Here is a 22,658-nt window from a genome sequence, read left to right as displayed (position 1 = left end):
CATAATATATGGAAGTACCTAACTCTTATTGGGGTGAACACTTTGGGTTTTTTTCCCAATCAAACACCGTGTCAGGCACTAGTCACTCATGGAGGAAGGTATCAAACCCTAGAAAACAACATGGAAGTACATTTTTAGACCAAAAGACTTTTCCTAAATATTAATATGAATCTGAAGAAGTGTAAGAAGTTAGAATGAGGTAAGCAGTATAAAAAGAACAAATCTCTGACAGAGCATGTTTGAAGATTCATCCTGAGAAACTGAAGGTAATTGCGTCCCTTCAAAAACGTCACCAGTCGAACATTTGTCATTGTAAAGCCTGTGACGCAAATTTCAATTATGAATTCAATTTCAAAGCATAGTTGGTGAAACTCATCCAAGGCTGCAAAGCTCTGATTTGGTGTTAATTACAGTGAATAAAGCCCAGAGTGTACTCTTTAAGAAATATGGACATGACTATGTTGGTTTGGATGCAACACATGGACTAAACAGCTATGATTTTGAACTAATAATATCATCAGTGCTAGACAACATGAGACAGGAGTTCCATTGTGATTGCTTTATAAGGAGTAGGAAGCAAAGTAATCTGCCATTGCACATAAAATATGAAATATAACACACTGCTTTTTGAATTTGAAGGGTATAGTGTGTCAGAGAGACTATTTTTCCATGCAGTTTTATATCTTCAAAATGGCTCTGAGCGCTATGGGACCTAACTTCTAAGGTCATCAGTCCCCTAGAACTTAGAACTACTTAAACCTAACTAACCTAAGGACATCCCACACATCCATGCCCGAGGCAGGATTTGGACCTGAGACAGTAGCGGTAGCGAGGTTCCAGACTGTAGTGCCTAGAACCGCTTGGCCACCCTGGCCGGCTTTTATATCTTCAACCTGTTTTATTCAACAGTCAACATTTTACTTTTATATCTTGTCTTTAGTCATGACCTAAATTTTTAGGATAGTGATGACTATCCAAACTACCTTCATAATGCAGAAATACAGAAGATAAAAATATGGCAGAAGTGCTCAATGCACAGTGCTACTTAAAAATGACAGAAATGTTGACTTCCTTTTGAATGTAATTTAAATATAAATATTGATGACTATCTTAAAAATAATACAAACAATGGAAAATCCAGGGTGAAATAATGACAATATTTTGAAAAGATAGTTGCTATTCACCATATAGCAAAGACGGTGAATGAGTTGCAGATAGGCACAACAAAAAGACTGTCAAGCAAAGCTTATAGTCAAATGGGCCTTCATCAGAATTAGAACACACAAACACACACACACACACACACACACACACACACACACACACACATGTGCGTGCATGTACGCACGCGCATTCGCAACCATTGGTTAGGTCCTTTTTGTAAAGTTTGCAGATTCCCATGTTCACAAAAAGAAAAGATACAGTCTGTACACATCATAATGATGTCTCACCTGACTGTCATGGTGCAAATAATATCCTCCCCCTTGATGGTGTATTACTTTTTCTTTAGGGTGAAACCACCTTGTCATGTGATCAACTCTGTAATTGTGACATCTGCTGGTAGCACTAGGTACTTTGTGGCCTGGTGTCACAAGCTATGACCCCAGAAGACACAGAGGGTAACATCAAGTCACTTTTCCCACCCTGGCCACTTTACCCTACCAACCTCTACTAGATATTTTATCAAGTCCAGTAGAGTTTTATTCCTCAGGGTCTTAATGATTCATTCAATTTTCTGGTCTAAATTAGGAGAAAGGTTTTCTCATAGTACCCTTCTACATAATAATTCCTTAAACAGAGTTGTCAAGTCATTTATGATCATATATATTTTGGAGCTAACATTAACAGCAGCAAATACTGTTGATCAATCCACAACTGTATTTTCTGTGTTATGTCTATTTATCATCCACATTATCTCTTAAAGCAATTTACTTGTCTCAGTACAATTAGTAGCTGTCTACCATGGGAGGCCCCATTCCACATACTTTAGACAGTTACGTCCTTGTATTTAATCTTATTTATAAATATCTTGTTTATTAAAGTGTTGGGACTGATTAATACTCTAAGTGGAGATTCTACCACTGAAACTAAATTGTAGGAGCATATACATTGTTCAAGACCTGCTGTGTTTCCAGCCTCTTTTAAGACATTCATAATAAAATAACTCCTTGTTATGATTTCATTAGTTTTTATGCACAGAAGTGACAAGAGTGACTCAATGCTTCTCAAAAAGACATTAATATATCCAAAAGATGCATGGTACCATGATGTTCAGAGCAGCACAGTGTAAAAGATGCTCCATCTTTTAGGTGTATTTCCATTAGGTCTATTTTATATATCACCCCACTTATATTCTCATGAAATACCAATACCATGGGTATTTAACCTGTCTTACAATAAGAAAGTTATTCGCAATTAGAACTTTAATCTGACTTAGTAACTAGGTCTACTCACATCACTAGCATGTCCTTAGACAATGAAAGCTCAGCATTTGCAGTAGTGGAAAACAGTACTGTACTTTTAGTCCCCATCAGCGGCCCTGTAATTATGAAAATTTAAATTAATTTAAACAATATCTGATAATACTTGGATGTGATTTATTTTATGCTTTACAAGTACTCAAAGAGAAGAATGGCCACATTCAATAGAAAGAACATAATAAGTTTTAATGCAACAGAAAACCAGCAAATGTAACTTATTTTATTTATTCGATGACTAGTTTGAGGCAGGGACCCAGACATAATAATTTTTAATGCAACAGAAAATGTAACTTTTTTATTTGTTTGATGACTATTTTCAGGCCAGGACTCATTTTCAGATCATCCAGAGAGTCAAAATTATATTTCCAAAAAAACAAAAACCATGCCAAAAATATGTGTGTATTACTAAGTGCAAATGAGCAGTTACAGAACATACAGATAATTCTCTGTAACTATATTGAAACAGTTCATTTGCACTTCATAATATGTATATATTTTTGAAATGGTTTTTGTATTTTGAGGAATACCATTTTGACTATCTGGATGATTTGAAAATGGCTTCCAGCCTGAAAGAAGACATCAAATAAATAAAAAGAAAAGTGAAATTTGCAACTTCCGCTGGTTTTCCATTGAGGTGGTTAACAGAAATTTCTGAGCTGCACTTATTCCATCATAGTATTTTTTACTTTTTGTGGGTTGTGGAAGAAGAAAACATCTAGTATCACATTTAAGGTAAAATCTCATGTTAATGGATTTATCCATTATTGCTGTTTAGTAGAACTATTTAAATTAAGCAATGAAAACACAAACCATGAAATTTCAACAACATTCTTAAGATTTCGGGAATCAACTAAAAGAAATTGTGTTTTCGATGACAGAATATGAAATATTGTAATTAAAATGAGGGATTTGGCTCAGATGTGCTCTAGAATAGAAGAGAAACAAGTAGACTGAGAAGTAAAAACAAGAAATTGATGAAAATACAGACAGTTGTACAGAAGGCAATCAGCAGTGTTGTGATCAGTTACAACAAATACTACTAACTTCATAAGAAGTGAGGTACACAGAAACTACTGTGATAACCACAATGTGTGTCTAATATAAGATGTCTTACATCTTGCTACAGACTTTTAAATCTTGAATTCGCATTCTAATTTTCACAACAGCTTTTGTTGACATAGTCCCAGTAATTTGAAGTGTGGGATAGAGTTTGTGGCTATTCGTACGTTTGTGTTCAGTAACAGCAGATTTTATAGATTACTAAGCTTGCTGTGATTCCCATATTTGGTGCAGAGCTTGGAATCAGTTTGAACAGTTTCTCCCATGTAATTACTATCACATTCATATGAAATATTACTAATGACGATGGCTCTGAAGTTATGACTACAAACCATCATTCTGTGGAGCAACATAAAGTTGGAAAAATCTTAAACAGACATTGGATTAAAACTGTCTTTTGATTTCCTAAGAAAGTCAAAGAGATGTTGTGTCCTGTGAAGGATAATAATGGTCTCTGAATCCTGATAATTTATAACATTCCATGTGAATGTAACATTTGGTGAAATCACATAATTAAGTAGTGTTATGTTGCACTTTCTATGTGCATGTGTTTACAAAAACCCCACCATCAAATATTTCATGCTACACACAAGCGCACTGTGTTTTATAAACAGGGTGAATCATCAAAAGCATGCACAGTAAATGTAGTGCAAGTGGAAAGTGCTTTTGGTGTGTGGTTTTCAGATTATAATTAAAGATAAACTTTCAAAACGCTGTAGAACACCACTGGTCAGAATGACATCAAATTGCAATGGAATATTATCAGAGAAGGAGGAAAATATATGGCAGAAGAAAAAAATAATGTGAAAATTGATCAATAGGTAGTGCTGTATGTGTCAGAATGCATAAATGAAATCACCTGTCATGCGCATGTCCCATTGAAGTTGGTATAAACTCACCAGGTGCACAGCTCTCCCTGCTTTCATGTCTGCAACATTCACCATATCTGTCTCAATGGAGGATCATGCTTTGCTAGTAAAGCTGTATTACAAGAATGACGACAGTGCACACATCACTCTGCAGAAGTTGCGGACACTAAAGGGTTTGAAAAAAGGCATTGGTCTGATCACTGACATGGGTCTGGGGGAAATAATTTGGAAATTTGAAAAGACAGGTTCTTTTGGTGTGCAGCATGGTAGAGGGATGTCAGTGGAAGCAGTGGCCACAGTAGTGTAGGAGGAGATGAGTGGTGGTATGCAAAGGTGTAGTGCTTGAAAAACAGTCAAAATATTGGAAATATCCATGACCATAGTGCATAAAATCCTACAAAACACTCTTCTTTGCTATCCATTCAAAATTACTCATGTGCAAGAGTTGCTTCCTGTTGACCTGTGAGCAAGAGAGACCTTTGCTTTAGAATTTCTCGCTTCCTTGGAAGTGAACAATGATTGGCTGTGGAAGATTTTGTGGATAGACAAAGCCCACTTCTGTCTGACAGGATATGTCAATACACAGAATTGCTGAATATGGCCAACAGGAAATACACATGCAAATCAAACGGTACCACTTCAACCTGAAAATGTTGCTGTGTGGTGTGGGTTTAAGGCGCCATTTGTCATAGGGCCATATTTTTTTGAAGAGACAGGTGCTTCCAGTTCTATTACCTACACCATCACCAGTAAGTGCTCTGAGTATCTTTTCTAGAACCACATCATTCCAACTCTCCAGCAGCATGGACATGTGGACGGGATCATTTTTATGCAAGATGGCACACCTCTGCACATGCAAATCCACTTAAATGGCTGCTAAAATGCGATTTCAGAAATGCTAGGGTGATCAGCCACCATTTCCCTATAGCCTGGCCATCCCAATCACCCAATCTCAATCTGTGTGACTTCTGGCTGTGATGCTATCTGAAAGGTGTTGTGTTCAGTGGTCCAATTGCAAACTTAACTGCATTGAAGGCACACATTGAGCAACACATTCTGAACATGACCCCGGAAACACTTCGATAAGTTGTGGAACACGCTGTTTCTGAGTTTCAACTTGTTACAGAAAATGGTGGACAGCATATTGAACATGTTTTGCACCAGACACATGGAAATTAGTAATCTGATTTGATTTTTATTCATGCTTTTTATGCAGTTTTTGGGTTTATGACACTTAAAAATGGTGTGATTGATGGTTTTTATGTGGCCTTTGACCTCAGGATAATTAGAAACCAATGTGATTGATGCTTTTTTATGTGGTTTTGGGCCTCAGAACATTAAAAAACTGATTTTTTCCATCTGATGTGATATGACCTTGCCATGGTGGATGAGCTTATGTAACTCACAGTATCACACCTGTACACCCTTGTACACTGAGTAGTAGTACAGTTTGTTCAACCTCTAACATGCACCTTAGGCTGATTCATTTGCCTTTTGTAGTCAATCTCTATTAAATTATGATGATTACAGTGCCATCTATTTATTTTTCTTCTGCGATACGTTTTTCCCCTTCTCCGATAAGCAATTTGATGTCATTCTGACCAGTTATGTCATTTCCATAGCAGTTTGAAAGTTTAATTATAATCACCGTATAGTTAGCAAACAAACAGATTGTAATAATACTTAGAAAAGTCCCCCCCCACCCCACACCCAATATACACTATTTTAAATGGAACAATGCCTGCAGACATTCAAAGACTAAAATTTCAGCCATGTTTGTTGCAGGATTCTAGTGCGAGTCATTTATGTGATGTCATATTTTGAAAAGTTTCCTAACTGACAATTGTTTATGCCATTCAGCCTGCATAGTTGCTAGGTACAATAACGTTATATTTGCTTACAGTGTGCTTGTTTGTTCCTTGACTTGATAGTCAGTTGTGGGTGGCAGTCCAAGCAGTAAGTTGTTAGTGGATGATGCAAGTTACCAATGCAGAAAAAGCTACCTTGCTCATGGTGTACGAATGGTGTAGGAAAAAGGCAGTTCATTCCTGTATAGTGTATGTGGCAAGATATCCCAACAGGTGTCAACCATCTCAGCAATTATTTATCAACCTCTTCAATCAGTTATGTGAAGGTGGTAGGGTAACCTAGTCAATGTAAGGAATGGGAACAAGTAATGACAGAAGAGGGGCAAATTAATGTTACCACTGCTGTTGCAATTGATCCACATGTTAGCTCCTGTGCAGTCACATAAGAAAGTGGCACAAGCCAGCAAGTACCTTACACATTCTCCATTGACATAAGCTCCATCCCTATCACATCTCTCCCCATCAAGGGCTTCAGGGAAATAATTGTGAGGATCATGTTAACTTCTGTATATGGGTATTAAGACAGAATACTCCAGATGTATCATGTATCTTGTTTAGTGATGAAGTCACACATACCAATCACAGTCAAACAAACCAGCAAAACATGCACTATTGGTCTGCTGACAAACTCTGTAAGCTTTGTTGGGTGGAACATAAGAATCTATGGAGTGTAAATGTGTAATGTGGAGTAGTGGACCATCAGCTCATAGGCCTATTTTTCAAAGATGGAAAAATGTACACACCAAGTATTGCAGCCTTCTAACAGACCATCTTCCATGGATGCTAGAAGATGTTCCTCTGTAGACTAAAATGAAGCTGTGGCACCAAAGAGACACCCATACAGCCCATAGTTCATGAAATATCACAGTATGTCTTCAAAAATGGTTCCCAAATCATTGGACTGGATGCAGACACATACCTTGGCCAGCCTGTGACCCAGATTTGATGCTTTTAGATGTTTTTCTGTGGTGAAAGCTGAAAGACGCTGTCTACAAGGATATACTAACTACACCCAAAGGAATGCAATGACATACTGCTGCAGTCTGCTAGGGTATCTCCTCTGAAATGCTAGTACACATGCAGCAGTCATTCCCTACTAGACTGGACATGTGTGTTGCCACTGCCAATGATCATTTCTGAACACAATTTGTGATGGTCAATTGTCTTGTTACTGATCAGAACCCACATAACTAGTGTATGCACTTGTGTTGTTCTTTAGTGTGTGCTACTAATGGTATTGTACAAGTGTCAGTGTGGCAACTTAACATAATGATATTTTGTAAAGGACTTACTCTAGAATCCTGCAACAAACACCACTGACATTCTAATTTACTCTACATTTAGTCTGTCAGTGTTAACAGGCATTGTTCTAACTAAAAAGGTGTATTTCTGCACAAAAATACACGTTCTAAGTATTGTTATGGTCTAGGATGAGATTTTCATTCTGCAGCGGAGTGTGCGCTGATATCTGCCAGGAAGTTTCATTATTATGGTCTGTTTATTGGGTAACAATAGAAGCCCCTGACTGTCAATCCATTCTGTGAAAACCACACAACAATAGCTCTCTCCAATTCCAAAACATTTTCGGTGCAAGTGTTAGGTAAATCATCCTGTATATGTGTTTTTGTTTTGTTATTCTCTGATTATGCTTTTTATATTTTATATCTTCCATGCATGAAATCAGGAAGTGCATAGTTTTGAGATAACTTGATGTTTTTGTTACCTGCATGTTATGTCTTTTTGAATTAAAAGCTTGATTGATTGAACAAGCCTTTTGATTTTTCGCTGTCTGCTGTTGCTGCAGCTACTGTTAATTGTTGTGGGAGATTTTTTTTAGTCTTGTTTCATCTATCAGTAAACACAAGTTCCAATAGTCAAATCACAGTCTGCACAGCTTGCACTGCCATAACAGTAGCTGCATGAGACAGTGTGCTAAATGCATTTCCCATTGTTGTACCAACCTCAGTGGCAAATAAAGTACAGTGGTATTTTATCTTGAAAATACATGGATTCTAGCCCATTCTTAAAACAACTGGGCTCAATAGTTAAAGAGGCAATGGCAGTTAGAAAGTGCATTATAATTTTCAATAAATATATGGGAAAAAATAAATTGTGAATGACTTCACATTGCATGCACCAAGTAATCTCTGGCCACAGTGGACTATACTACATCAGTTACATCTGTTTGATTCTATTACCTCATGGATAATCAGTTGTTTTACTGATGAAGACAATGGAGGATATTGTCAAAAGCTTGGATTTCTGTATGGAATTACTGTGACAAGAAACAAGTCCATCATGAGAGACTTCATTGTCTCAGTGTTAAACATATTAAAACATGAAAAGTTACTGTTTATGTGGTGGGAGTAAGTTAAGGACTCAACTAACCTAATAGATGAGAAAGGTTTTATTTAATATAAGCTTAAAACATGTTTGGCTAATGATGAAATACACAATTTTTGAGAACAACTTGTCCATGTGGCTTAAAATCACTTTTACAGCTGGTGTTAGACACATTACTGAGAACCACATATACATGTGGAAATTGGAATATTATTAAACAAGAAACAAACAAAAATAGTGATGTGATGAAACTGGGCCCCAGAAAATAGCTTGGCCACAAGTCGTGACTCTTTCACATCACTGTCCAACAAATACAGTAGTTTATTCCTGACAATGGCAGGAGACTTTGCTACCAATAATAAACAACCAAGTACAGATACATTTAGTCGAAGAACTTATATAAAACCAAATATAGTAATTACTTCCTGACAACAGCAATAAACATCACAACCACTAATAAAGAAAATAAGTCAGATTTAATTTACTCGCGTAGCCAATGAATGCATGCTTTGGCAGTAGACATTAGCTCAAAAAAATACAACTTCTAACAACTTAACAAAATTCATCAAGTCACTAAAAAGCAATTATTATGATGGTGTTTCAAGCAGAATATTAAAATACTGAACTGACTTGACAGGATCACACGTAAGCTATTTTGTAATATATTCAATGACTCAGGACATATTCCCTGACAGGCAGAATAGGGCATTACAGTTGGCAACACCTATATGAGACAGCAAGTGTCTGGCACAATTCTTATATTGGTTACTGCTGCTACAATGGTAGGTTATCAAGATATAAGTGATTTGGAACATGGTGTTATTGTTGGCACATGAGCAATGGCACACAGCATCTCTGAGGTAGTGATGAAGTGGAGATTTTCAGGTGCATCTATATCATGAGTGTACTGTGAAATCAGGAATCAGATAAAACATCAAATCTCCAACACTACTGTTACTAGAAAAGATCTTGCAAGAACAGGAGAATTGTTCAACATGACAGAAGTGCAACCTTTCTGCAAATTGCTGCAGATTTCAGTGCTGGGCAACCAACAAGTGTCAGCGTGCAAACCATAAAACAAAATATCATTGTTATGGGTTTTCAGAGCTGAAGGCCCACTCATGTACCCTTGATGACTGCAAGACACAAAGATTCATGCCTCACCTGCACCCGTCAACACTGACATTGGATTGTTGATGACTGGAAACATGTTACCTGTCAGACAAGTCTTATTTTGAATTGTATGAAACAGATGGACATGTACGGGTATGGAGACACCCTCATGAATCCATGGACCCTGCATGTCAGCAGGAACTATTGAAGCTGAGAAGCTCTGTAATGGTGTGGGGCATACACAGTTTGAGTGATATGGGCCCCCTGATACATCTAGACATGACTCTGACGGGTGACGCATACGTAAGTATCCTGTCTGATCACATGCATCCATTCACGTTCATTGCACAATACGATGGGCTTGGGAAATTCCAGCAGGACAATGCCAGACCATACATGTCCAGAGTTGCTCCAGGAACACTTTTCTGAGTTTAAACACTCCCACTGGCCACCAAACTCCCCAGACATAAACATTATTGAGCATAGCTGGGATACCTTGCAATGTTCTGTTCAGTCAGAAGAGATCTCCACCCTCTTATACTCATGAATTTATGGAAAGCCCTGCAGGATTCATGGTGCCAGTTCACTCCAGCTGTACTTCAGACATTAGTCAAGTACATGCCATGTCATGTTGCGGCACTTCTGCAGGCTCGCAGGGGCCCTACATGATATTAGGCAGGTGTACCAGTTTCCTTGGCTCTTCAGTGTAAATATGCTTTAGTAACACCCCAAAGTGAAGATAAACGAACTAACCCTAATTATAGATCTACTTCACTACTTCACTCCTTGCACTCATTTCAAGTTTTTTTTTTAAATTAAATACTGATTAAATTCACTGAGCAGAACTTCCTATGTCCTCTTAGTTTGACTTTCATGATGGATTCTCCACAGAGAAAACAATACTAGTCCTCACAGGTGAAGTCCTGGCAGAGCTAAATAAAAAAAAAACTATCCAATTAACATGTTTTGTGACTATGCGAAGATTCTGATTGTGTGGATCATAAAATTTACCTGGGAAGCAAATGTATTATGACAATAGTGAGATCCCTCTTATGTGGTTGAAGTCACACTCATAATAGAAATTAGAGAATAGATTTCACAAATAGTGTTACATGCATGACACAAACCTCAGAATGGGGTTCAACAAAGATTGTTGTTGGGCCCTCCCTTGTTCACAACGGACATAAATGATCTTTCAATGACTTCAAGGAACAACTAAAAATTAAAGAATCTGCTGATGATACAAGCACACTAATAAACAGCAGCACTCAAAAATGTACCCAGACATGGCTCTTATGATAGGTAAACATAACTACAAATGTTTCACAAATAACAATTTAGCTTTTGATCTTACAAACTCTCATATTATGCTATTTCAAAAAAGCAAAAATGATCTGCACTCACCAAAAGTAGGCATTAATTGTCTTAAAGCAAATGAAACAACTAAGTAAATGTAAAATTTCTTGGAGTCCAGTATGCTACCAAGTTAAAATGTAATCACACAATGGAAAATACAGGATAGAATAATGGCAATACTATGGAAAAGATAGATTCCTACTCACACAGTGAGTTACAGGCTAGGGCAATGAAAAGAGTGCTGCATATTTGAGGTTTTGGACACAAAGCCTTCTTCTAAAGTACAAAAAACACAAAAGAGTGCTGTATATTTGAGGTTTTGGACAAAAGGCCTTCTTCTAAAGTAGAAAAAACACAAAAGTTCACACAGGCACAACTCACACATGCTTGGCCACTATCTCCGGCAGTTCGACCTCAGCAGTCAGAGACAGTGGTAATGTATCTGGGAGTTGTGCTTGTGTGAATGTGTGTGTGTCTCCACTTTAGAAAAAAGCCTTGTGGCTGAAAGCTCAAATGTACAGCAGTCTTTTTGTTGTCTCTGTCTGTATCTCAACTTGTCCTTAGTCAGTAGCAATATATTCTTTCACTCTCATTAAAATGTAATCAGCATACAGATAAACTATGCTACAAACTCAGCTCAGCATGTTTTGCCCTTGGAAGCATATCATTCATTCATTCATTTTTTCTCACATGTTCTGCAGATGTCATAATGAATATGAGCCTTCAGACATTTAAAATGGCTAAAGTAACAAACACCACTGGTTACTTCTGAACCGCTAATTATCTCACTAGAAATTTACTGTTGCATATTCCAATAAAAAGTTCAATTATCCACATTTTTGGACGAACTACATTTTTATGAAAATTACCTACATTATGAGAAAGAGCACATTAAAAATAAAACTCTGAACAATAAATCCAAGCCAAACTCATCCTCATTAATATATCTTCTTTATTTACATATGTTACTTGTATGTTAATAATATTATGAAAAGAATATATCACTATTCATCAAATTTATCAAAGTGTAATGAGAGCATGGCACATCTGTTTCAAGAGTCAACATCAGGCACAAGTGATTCAGGGAAGGACAGATGTTTTTGGCCAATGATGCATGGTCTGGAATGCCATGTAGCATTACCATTACCATTAGCCAGTAAGCAGATGCCCTTATTATAGAAGACTGGTGAATTACAGTGTCAGCAACTGCCCCAGAGGTCAGGCTGAGAGTCAGAATCACAATACACATGCAGTGCCATCAGAACCTTTGTGCCATTATTCCATGACTTCCACTCTTGTGCTCCTTCCACTATAAGGTAATATGCTACACCCATTTGCTCTTCTTCTTCTTCTCCTTCTTCTTCTTCTTCTTCTTCCTTTTTTTAAGTTTCCTTTCTCTAAGCATTCTTACAGCAACCACATCTTATTATGTAGGCAGTGGCATTATGATCCCTCCAGAGGTTTTCATTTTACACCCTCTGGCTTATTTCTTTTTTAATGTAACTTATGCATACGTACTTCACAAGTCACCATGGTGAATGATGGAGGGTATCTTGTACCACTAGTAGTCATTTCCTTTCCAGTTCCACTAGCAAACAAAGCGAGGGAAAAATGGCTGCCTATATGCCTCTGTACAAGCACAAATTTCTCTTACTTAATCTTCATGGTCCTTATGCAAAATGTATATTATGCTAAAACAAATAAATCAGAACTGTTCTGATAATGATCAATGACCTCCCCTCGTTTATTAGATCCACCACTGTATTGTATGCAGATGATACGACTTTTCTCCATAGCAGTAACAGTCTTAATGATCTTAAAACCTGTGCTGAAAATACACTCACTCATGCAGCATATTGGTTCAGAGCAAATAGTTTCCTGCTAAATGAAAATAAAACTCAGCAGATAATCTTCACTCTAAGAGACAAGCCACTATCTGATGACCCTAGTTCTGTTAAATTCCTGGGAGTTTATTTAGACGAAAAGTTATCCTGGGGCCAACATGTAAACTATATTAGTAGTAAACTATCTAGAGTAATTTATTTATTAAGACAACTCAGAAATTGTGTACCTGAAACATACATCAGATCATCTTATTTTGCATTTTTCCAGAGTATAATATCCTATGGCATTATCTTGTGGGGTAACTGTAGTCATATACATGACATCCTATTATTGCAGAAGAAAGCCATTAGGATAATTACAAATTCTTCACATAAGGCTCGCTGCAAACCCTTATTTACTAAACAAAAAATTATGACTGTAATAAACCTCTATATATATAATGTCTTAATCTTTACGAAGAAGAACCTACAAGATGTGAAACGTAGAGAAAATGTACATTGTTACAACACAAGAAGCATCAAACACATATACACGCCTTACCACAGACTATCAAAATCAATAAATAGCTATGAAGTCACAGGGCACAAGCTATTTAATAAGCTGCCACATGCCATACAGGATCTTCCTGAACATACATTCAAAGAAAGACTGCATGAATGGTTTATTGCCCACCCGTTCTATGATATCAATGAATTCTTCAACTGTAAAATGCAGTAATCCAACAGATGACCCACTGTACATTTATTGTAATATAAGCTAAAATATTTCAGTAGTCAATACCTTATCACACTGTATTGTAAATTGTAACTTCATTTCATGTTGTCAATTGCTGTAATGGCCTAAAGACAATAAAATCTTTATTATTATTATTATTATTATTATTATTATTATGTGTCCTGTCCTTTCCTACAGTGCTGCTTCGTTTTTTGTCACATGAAATCCTGTGCTCCTAAGAGCTTCTGTTTCATGCTTTTACTCTATGAAGTTTTGCTGCTGTGTTATCATCTTTGTAGATATTAAAGGGAAAAGATCAATGTTAGTAAAATTTTTGTGTTCTTGCTATAAAAATAAATCCTAAGTTCACTACAACAGGTTATGGGCCCAGTTAGAAAGCTTCAGGTTGTGAGAATTATACTATTCTTTCACTAGACTATTTTTCCATTTACTACAACATTCACAAGACAGCAAGATTTGTGGAATAGCAGACACAACACTTCAGTTGAATGATAACAGAGATCTCACAAATATTCCCAAGTCATCAAGTGAAGATCAGTGAAAGACACAGAAATAGCATATTCAACTTTGACTACGGGAACATTCTCTTTATTCAATTAGAATGATACACACCATTGTCTGTCATTAGCAGAAAGAGACAAACTGTCTGACCCCTATCAGTGCTGGCAATGGGACAATGCTTGGGCAGCACATATCATTGGAATATTGCAAAAGATGTGTGATGCAAAAGAGTTTTGGTACACTCTTACATCAATATATGAACGATCTCCTTGCATCAGCTGTATACTGTGTTCAACTGTTTCTTTGAAACATCAAAAGATGACATCACATCTATAACAAAACAAATATCACTTCTCATGAACATTTTCCATGACTAATGCAGTGAACTGAATACAATTAATCCAAATGCAACTTTGCCTCTTTACTGCTTCAGCAATGAATATCAGTTTTACCGGTCAAACTGGTATCATGTTACTGAATCTGAATAGATTACAAAGCTTCTTATTGAGAATTTACATCTGAGTCAAAATTCAGTATGTACAGACACAGCTGGTGCTTTCTTTGCAAAATCAAAGTCAGATAGCAACATCAAAAACAAAATAAATTTGCAACAGAGTGTAATAAGTCCAAGAAGACAGAAAGAAATGGCATTTTGCCATGTTTGAAAAGTTTCCAATTTCACAATTGTACAACCAGCTGTCAATGAAGTTATTTCTGCACATGGGACTGACAGTGCTTATATTGAAAAATTCAGAAACAAAAGGTTGAAACCTGCTTTGCTTGAAAATTTCTGGTATGTTCTTGATGTCAGACAGCAAATTTTCTCTGTCTGTCCAGATGAACAATGTGATTATAATGTGACTTTTGATAACAAAGGTATTATCATTTGGGGACACAGTGAAATAGTCACAACAAGAAGACTAGTTGGTTCAGTATACATTATGAACACACGAGTTTGTCATTAGGATTCAAAAATAATGATTAATTGAGCAACTTCAGAAGAACAACTACAATTTTGGCATGAGAGACTCAGTCATCAAGATACACATCATGTATGAGATGTGCTCTGTTGCTTCAGTATATCACTTGAGTGCCCTGATACTACATCATTTTGTGATGGATGTGTTCTTGGCAAATCCCACCACAAACCATTTAGCCATCACATGGATTGTCTACAAACAGTTAGCTAGTTGATAAATGCAGATGTCAATGTACCAACGTCTACTTACTCAATAAATGGTTTTCATTACTTCATGATAGTCAAAGATGATTATTCTCATTTCATTTTGATATATTTCACATGAAAATTTCTTAATTGACTGACAAATGGAAAATATTTTTGAAGGATTGTGACGCTGTTGATCATAAGGTAAAAGTGTTGCAGTCTGAGAGTGGAGGACAGTTTAATTGTAACATGGTGGCTGCAGTGCTATGAGACTGTGGTATTGAGTTTTATCTTACATATCCAGACACTTCAGAGCAAAATGGTGTTGCCTAGCAAGTAAATTGACTTACTGGCAAATTGACTTATAGTTAAAGTAGTTCACTCAATGTTAACATCTAACAAGCTACCTCAACCATTTTGAGCTCATGAACATAACACAAACATTTCTTTAGTCAATCACACTGGGCAGTCAAGTGCTGAAGGTAAAACACCTTTTGAATTGTGGACTGGCAACATTTTGACAGTTTCTGCTATCAACACATTTTTGGATCAAAATGCAATGTTTATCTGTCAAAGAAATTTCATTCTATGTTCAATGACAAAGCTGTATCTAACCATTTCAGTTCCTACATGAATGATACTGATGGTTACAAAGTGTGGATTCCATCATCAAAATATAATGTGATGAAATCACGCAGTGTAGATTTTTGACCAGAAAAGCTATGTAGAACTGGAAATTTGATTGAGTTGGAATTCAATTCCACATCTGAAGAAATAAAAGAGAAATATGAGTCTACAATTGATCAAATTGAGACTAGTCACCAAGAATACTCAAATGAGGGGTCAACTGGTCAACTGTAGAATGGGATACAACTCATTGGCTTTGACCAATGACATCATATTTTACTCATAGATATTAATTTCTTTCTTTTTGAGCCATCAGTTATCTTCTGTGGTGAAGTGTCATAATGAAAAATAGAAATAAACGAATGTGTTATCAAGAGACAGAGATTGTGTGCACTTTTTATCATTTGTAATTTTAAATCCTTAGTGTACATGTTTTGAATTATAGCATTGTCTGATAGTGAGTCATTCCAATTGCTGTTTCCTCTGCAATGGATTCATATCTTGAACTACTTACATCAAATGAAGCTTGGAATACCAGTACTAGCAAAAGCAAAAAAAGCATTGTATGGTACATTGGCATTCTGTACCTCAGCTGAACAATGAAGGTTGAATCCTATTCTTCAGCTGACCTATATATATTAACTGAAGTACAGGATACAAATTTTATGTTTGTCACTTTTTTGCCTACACTGGCAGCAGTATCCTATTCTTCAGTTGCTTATATGGGTCAACTGAAGTGCAAGATACAAATTTTACATTTGTTGCTTTTTTCGCCTCCATATTCTCCAGGTAACTTATATAGGCCAATTGAAATACAGGACACAAATTTTACCTTTGTTGCTTTTTCTTCCCTTCAGTAGCACTAGTACCTTATTCTTCAGTTGACTTACATAGGACAACTGAAGTACAGGATACAAATTTTACATTTGTCACTTTTCTCATCTTCGCTAGTGTTAGTACCCTACTCTTCAGTTGACCTACATAGGTTAACTGAAGGATGAGATACCAGCGATAGTGAAAGCAAAAAAAAGTGACATGCATAACACTCTCATGGAGTACTTCAGTTGACATTATACAAATTTTACATATGTCAATTTTTTCTCCTTTGCTTGTACTAATATCAACTGAAGAATGGGATATGAAAAAGGGAACAAATGTTAAATTTGTATCATGTACTTCAGTTGATCTATATAGTTCACTTGAGGAATGGGACACTAGTACTAGTGAAGGTGAAAAAAGTGACACACATAAAATTTGTGCACTGTACTTCAGATAACCTGTGTAGGTGAACTGAAGAACAGGATAGTAGTAATGGCAAAGTAAAAATTATCAATATACCTTAATAGTATCCCAATCTTTAGCTGACCTACATAGTGGAAGATATGAATCAACTGCCGAGGAAACAGCAATTTGAACAGCTCTCTATCAGACAATGATGTAATTCAAAACATGTACACAACTGATTTAAAATTACCACAAGTGACAAAAAACATACACAATATCTGTCTCTTAATATCACATTCATTCATTTCCATTTACAATTATGAAGCTTTGCTGGAGAAGATAACCAATTTACTATCTATGGCCCAAAAATAAACCAATTAATGTCTATAACTATAATTTGATATCACTGGCCAAAGCCAACAAGTTCTATCACATTCTTCAGTAGACCCCATTCAAAATATGAATGTACCGCAGGACATATTTACATGATCTGTTTTCTCTATACTACAGTTGTTTGTTTTTCAACATTTGCCTATACTTCTAGATCTTTGCAATGTATCATCTGTGGTAACTTATGATGTATTTGGTCAAAGACAACGGGTTGTATCCCATTCTTCAGTATTCCCCAAATGAGTTACCAAATCAACATCCAGTTAATAAAATATGGGTGGCACCCATTCCATACCAAGAAGTCCTTTCCATCCAGCCTGGCCACCTGTGGTTGTCGCATCTGCATTGACAAGCAGTCCCTCTCAGAATACACTGAGGGTCTCACTGAAGACTTCACTGACCATAATTATCCTCCCAATAAGTAATGCAACACATTTTTTTCTGAAAGCAGTCTTTTGGCTACAAAACTACATTTTTCAATATAATCTTCATTCAATGCATCCGCCTTACACCACCTTCCTGGGAGGGCCTATATACCCGCATTGTACCACTTCACTGCTAAACGTTGGAGCAAATACGTATCATGCCACATCAATAACCTTCGTGTCATCCATGTACTGCTTTCCATGGAGTGCATCCTTCATTGGGCCAAACTGACAAGAGTTGGAAGGTCTGAGATCTGGGCTGTAAGATGGATGAGGAAGAACAATCCAATGAAGTTTATGATCTCCTCCTGGGTGTCCATTGGGTACCCAGATTTGTGTGAGGCCTTGTGTCATCATGGAGAAGGAGAAGTTCATTTATATTTTTGTGGTGATGAACATGCTGATGTTCTTTCTTCAATTTCCTGAGGGTAGCACACCTGTGTGCCACCGGCCAGCATGTGGGAGATCAAACAGATTTGTGTGACATTATTCCAAAGATGACAGAAGCCTTGCCCAAAAATTCACCATGTTTCTGTTCACTGCCAGGTCTCATTAGACATTCTGCTAGTGCATGTGAGTAACTGGAATAATCTAGTTTTCTGCCCAAAAAAATAAAAAAAATACAAAAAAGCTCAATTACAGTTCTTGGCTTGGAATGCACCTCAATTACAGGTGCTATTTTGTAGGCTACATATTGGGATACTATCAATTAGAACTTCATGAAACTCTAGAGGGCTGAAAGGGGAAAAATTCGTGATGGCCCACAAGAAATTCCACATTTTTTTTTCAAAAGAAATTTCCCAAGGAAAGATTAATTGTATCACTTATTGACTGCCCCTTATAGTTTGCCACTGGCTCATGTTTTCCAAGAACTTGAGTTGTCTTGTAGAACCTTTTCACATTCACAGAATATCATAAACATATTTGTTCCAATACACACCATGTCTTGCCAGTGGTTCACTCTTTTGATAATCAGTTTTCCACTTTTCTATCAATATTTCTACTAGAAAGGGGGATAAAGGTGAGTCCATTGCCAGACCACCTGCCTGCTTATAATTGCTTGATTTAAAGAAGAAATAATTTTGATTTAAACAACATTCCTCTGTGCTAGCTATGCTCTGCTGTTCTTCTGGATTACTTTTGTGTAAATACAATGATTATAACATCTATATAACCTTTTACAGAAATGTTCGAGAACAAGTTACATACATCAAAAGTGACTTACATTACATTGTGGTTCTGGAGGAATGTGGATAGGGTGTAGACAACCTTGGTCCACATCAAAAAGATATCCTCAATGAATCTGAACCAGGAGCAGGTTTTGGGTTTCTGGGAGGTTAGGGAGGAATCCTCTAGACAGACAATAAATAGGTTACATAGCATTGTGCCAAGTGGGTGCCCATTGACATGCTTTGGATTTGTATGTAGGTATGTCTTCAAACGAGAAATAATTTTGGTTGAGGATACTGTTGCTCATGGTGACCAGGAAGGAGGTTGTAAGTTTGGAATTGGTCACACATTGGTTAAGGTCATGGGCATTGTTACTGAGGAGGAAGGTGGCATCAATAATGATGAACAGAGTGTCTTGCGGTAAAGGAAATAGGAACTGTGCTTAGTTGGTGGAGGAAACGGTCATTATAGGAGGGCAGGCAATGGGTAATATGCTGAAGTTGTTGGTCCACGAGAACAGAGTTTCTCTCAGGGGGAACACAGTAACCAGCAACTTGGAGTCTGTGCGACCTACACTGACCTACACTTTCCTTTTAATCTTTGTCAACATATCTGTGTTTCCTCTCTGAGGAAGAAACTATTAGTTCCAGAAGCTATGTACTGTATCATTTCTACTTTTATATGTGTCTACTGGCTAAACATTTGACCACATTTATTAGCTACATATTTTACCTCCTGAAGTTATGCACTGGCCAGAAATTCTGCCTCGTATGTATTAATGGTCTCAGTTGTTCTTCTTTGGAGAGAATACATCTTATCCTGTGGCATTCTTTTCTCTTACACTGACTTCCATTACCTTCAGGACCTGTCTTTTGTTTAAGATTCACTGAGAAAATTCTTTCTTTGTATATAGTACTAATTTTAAGTGCCACAAATTTTTGCAATAGATTCATTTGAAATTCTTCATTCCACAATAATGTAATTTTTTGAAACATATCATTTTAGGAAGCATTGAGAGACAATATTTAACATAACATAAATCCATCTGAATGTGATTGAACAAAGAGAGATTACTACTTACTTAGTGATGATACATTGAACACTAAGTCAACGGGAACATCAAAGTATGAATTTTGATTCCACATTTCAGATGCACTGCAGATTACTTTCTGACATCTGACATTTGAAGAAGAACAGTTTAAGAACAATGTCTTATTTTCAGAAGCTGTGTTCATATTTTTATTTAGTGTATGTTCCTCTTGAAGAGTAGTAGATTTCTTCACTCTGACCAACATTGTCTGATCACGTACTGGAACCATCTGTACTGTGTTCCTCATCACCTTTTCTTGATCTGGCTGTCTGCATGAAACTTCTTTGCCATTCTGATAAAACTGTAAGATTTAATAAAAGTTAATAGCCATTACAATTAAATTCAATCTATAATATACAAAAAACTTTCTAGACAGCGATCATCCTCATTTTTAAAATGTTAATATCATCTTTTTTTGCCCCCAATTATTAACTATAATAATTTTCTGAAAGTTAGTCTGATATAAGAAAATTAATATAAAAAAACAAAAGTCAAACATTAGTGTCAAAACCAAATATGCACAACCTGACACAGAAGAGGGACATCTACTTACATACAGGTACAACTGAAACTTGGCTTACATACCTTATAAGTAAAATGTACAGTTGTAGGTCTAGAATTTCAAATTTTTACAAATTTAGGAATCATGAATGATTGTATTTCAACTAAATGTTGGTGAAAACAAAGTGTGTATGTTGATTTACACCATTTATTACTTATTAAAGCTAGAAATACAATCTTGTATTATTTTGATCATAAAGAACAAATGTTGCAAGTTAGGATAAAAGCACTAAAGTCAATCTAAATTTATTTGGGGAGTACAACAGTGCATTAGCTGTTAAAGGTTAAGATTTGAGTAAGATTATAGACACACAGGTAATGAAGTTCCCTATTCATAAGACAAAAAATGTCAGAGTTTTACCACACTCAGTACATGAAGGATAACAAAATAACATGGAAAGATGAAATCAACTGCTAGTACACCTCATTGTTGCCAAATGATACAATAGAATGGTGCTGCTGTGACAATGAAGGATGTGGACAGAAGGGGCTGTACAAAGTGATGAACAATTACTAGATTCTCTAATATGACCACAGCATACAATGAGCACTACTTCTGCGTATGCCTCTAAAGTGCCAAATGGCTTTTTATACAATATGCTGTTGATGCTAAATAAATGTCATCATGTGGCATTTATTTATTTGGCTTGATACTGAAGCACGGGAGCAGGAGTGGACCTGTGAACATTAATGGTTCTTGCATTTACCGTGTGATGAACTTGTGGTACTTATGCCACTGCACTGATTTCATTGGCCATAAACAAAAAAGCAAATAAGGATACAATGGTCATATATTAACAGTAATGACTGGTTACATGAGGATTATATTCAAGTGACTACAATTAGGTAAGCTGCATTGCTGAGCAACATAATAGACAAACACTAAATATAATGCCGAGGGACACTATTATATTCAATGTTGTAGTGGTTCTTGCCTGTTGTCTCTTCATTTGGTTGTTTGTTGTCTTTGGTGTCAATGTACTGGCTGAAAAAATAGGTGGTGGATGTGCAACTACTGTCTACTATAAACGATGTCGCCGACATATGCACAGTTGCGTTTCATAGTCTTTTACTTTCATATATACACATTTATATGGCCAGCGCATTGTTTAACTTTCGATAAGCCTCCTTAATAGGTTGCAGGCGAACATCCACATACTGCTACAATACTTTCCTGTTGAACATCTATGAGCAGTAAAACCTAACCATAAGGTTCACACACAGCCTAATTGTATAACACTTATTACACTGATAAGTTGATGCATTGTTGTTGTTCTAACCAACACAGTTTCCTCATCTAAAACTTGGCCGTGGACTGACTGTCTTGTGACCAAAAATCCAGCCCTTATTATCAATCCTCACAACAACAGGTACTGAAACTACGCATAATTAAAAGTTAAATTTACAGAAATTACAATTTAAACTTAACTCATTAAATTAACTGAATACATTGAATAAATTGTGTCTTTTTAACAGTTTCTTCCACTGCAAGAGTTAGGCCAAATTATTTGTTTAAATCATGACATTAACATATATATTTACGAAAACAATACTTTTAAAAAAATTGTTAATTACTTTGGAATTAATTAAGGGCTGGCTTTGCTAACATGTTTTCGAATATAGCCAAACAGATACTTTAAGATTACTAGCATTTTGTCTTCCAAATGTTTATAATTAGTATAGAATTTATATTTGTTTATATGTCAACAATAGAATTTAAGTTGCGAAACACTTACTGATTTTACCCTACAGCAAAAGATACCAACTAGAAATAGTTAAAATAAATTATAAAATCAATTACATACTTAAAACTAAGCACAAAATTAGATCTGGTGTT

At 36.2% G+C, this 22,658-nt stretch overlaps 1 protein-coding gene across 1 annotated transcript in view; it reads right to left on the bottom strand.

Moving 5' to 3' along the window:
- Nucleotides 1–22,658, bottom strand: part of LOC124614042 (integrin alpha-PS5-like) — a 586,089-nt gene that overhangs the window by 24,922 nt on the left and 538,509 nt on the right. Inside the window, exons 20-21 of the mRNA XM_047142872.1 lie at nt 20,252–20,561; nt 2,455–2,539 (exon numbers count right to left, since the gene is read on the bottom strand). Of these exons, the coding sequence (XP_046998828.1) occupies nt 2,455–2,539; nt 20,252–20,561 (395 nt within the window). The remainder of the gene's footprint in view (nt 1–2,454; nt 2,540–20,251; nt 20,562–22,658) is intronic.

The sequence above is a fragment of the Schistocerca americana genome, chromosome 4 (genome assembly GCF_021461395.2).
Source record: "Schistocerca americana isolate TAMUIC-IGC-003095 chromosome 4, iqSchAmer2.1, whole genome shotgun sequence".
NCBI classification, from domain to species: Eukaryota; Metazoa; Arthropoda; class Insecta; order Orthoptera; family Acrididae; genus Schistocerca; species Schistocerca americana.
Note: the sequence above shows the minus strand (reverse complement) of the source record. Positions and strands in the feature narration are given on the sequence as shown.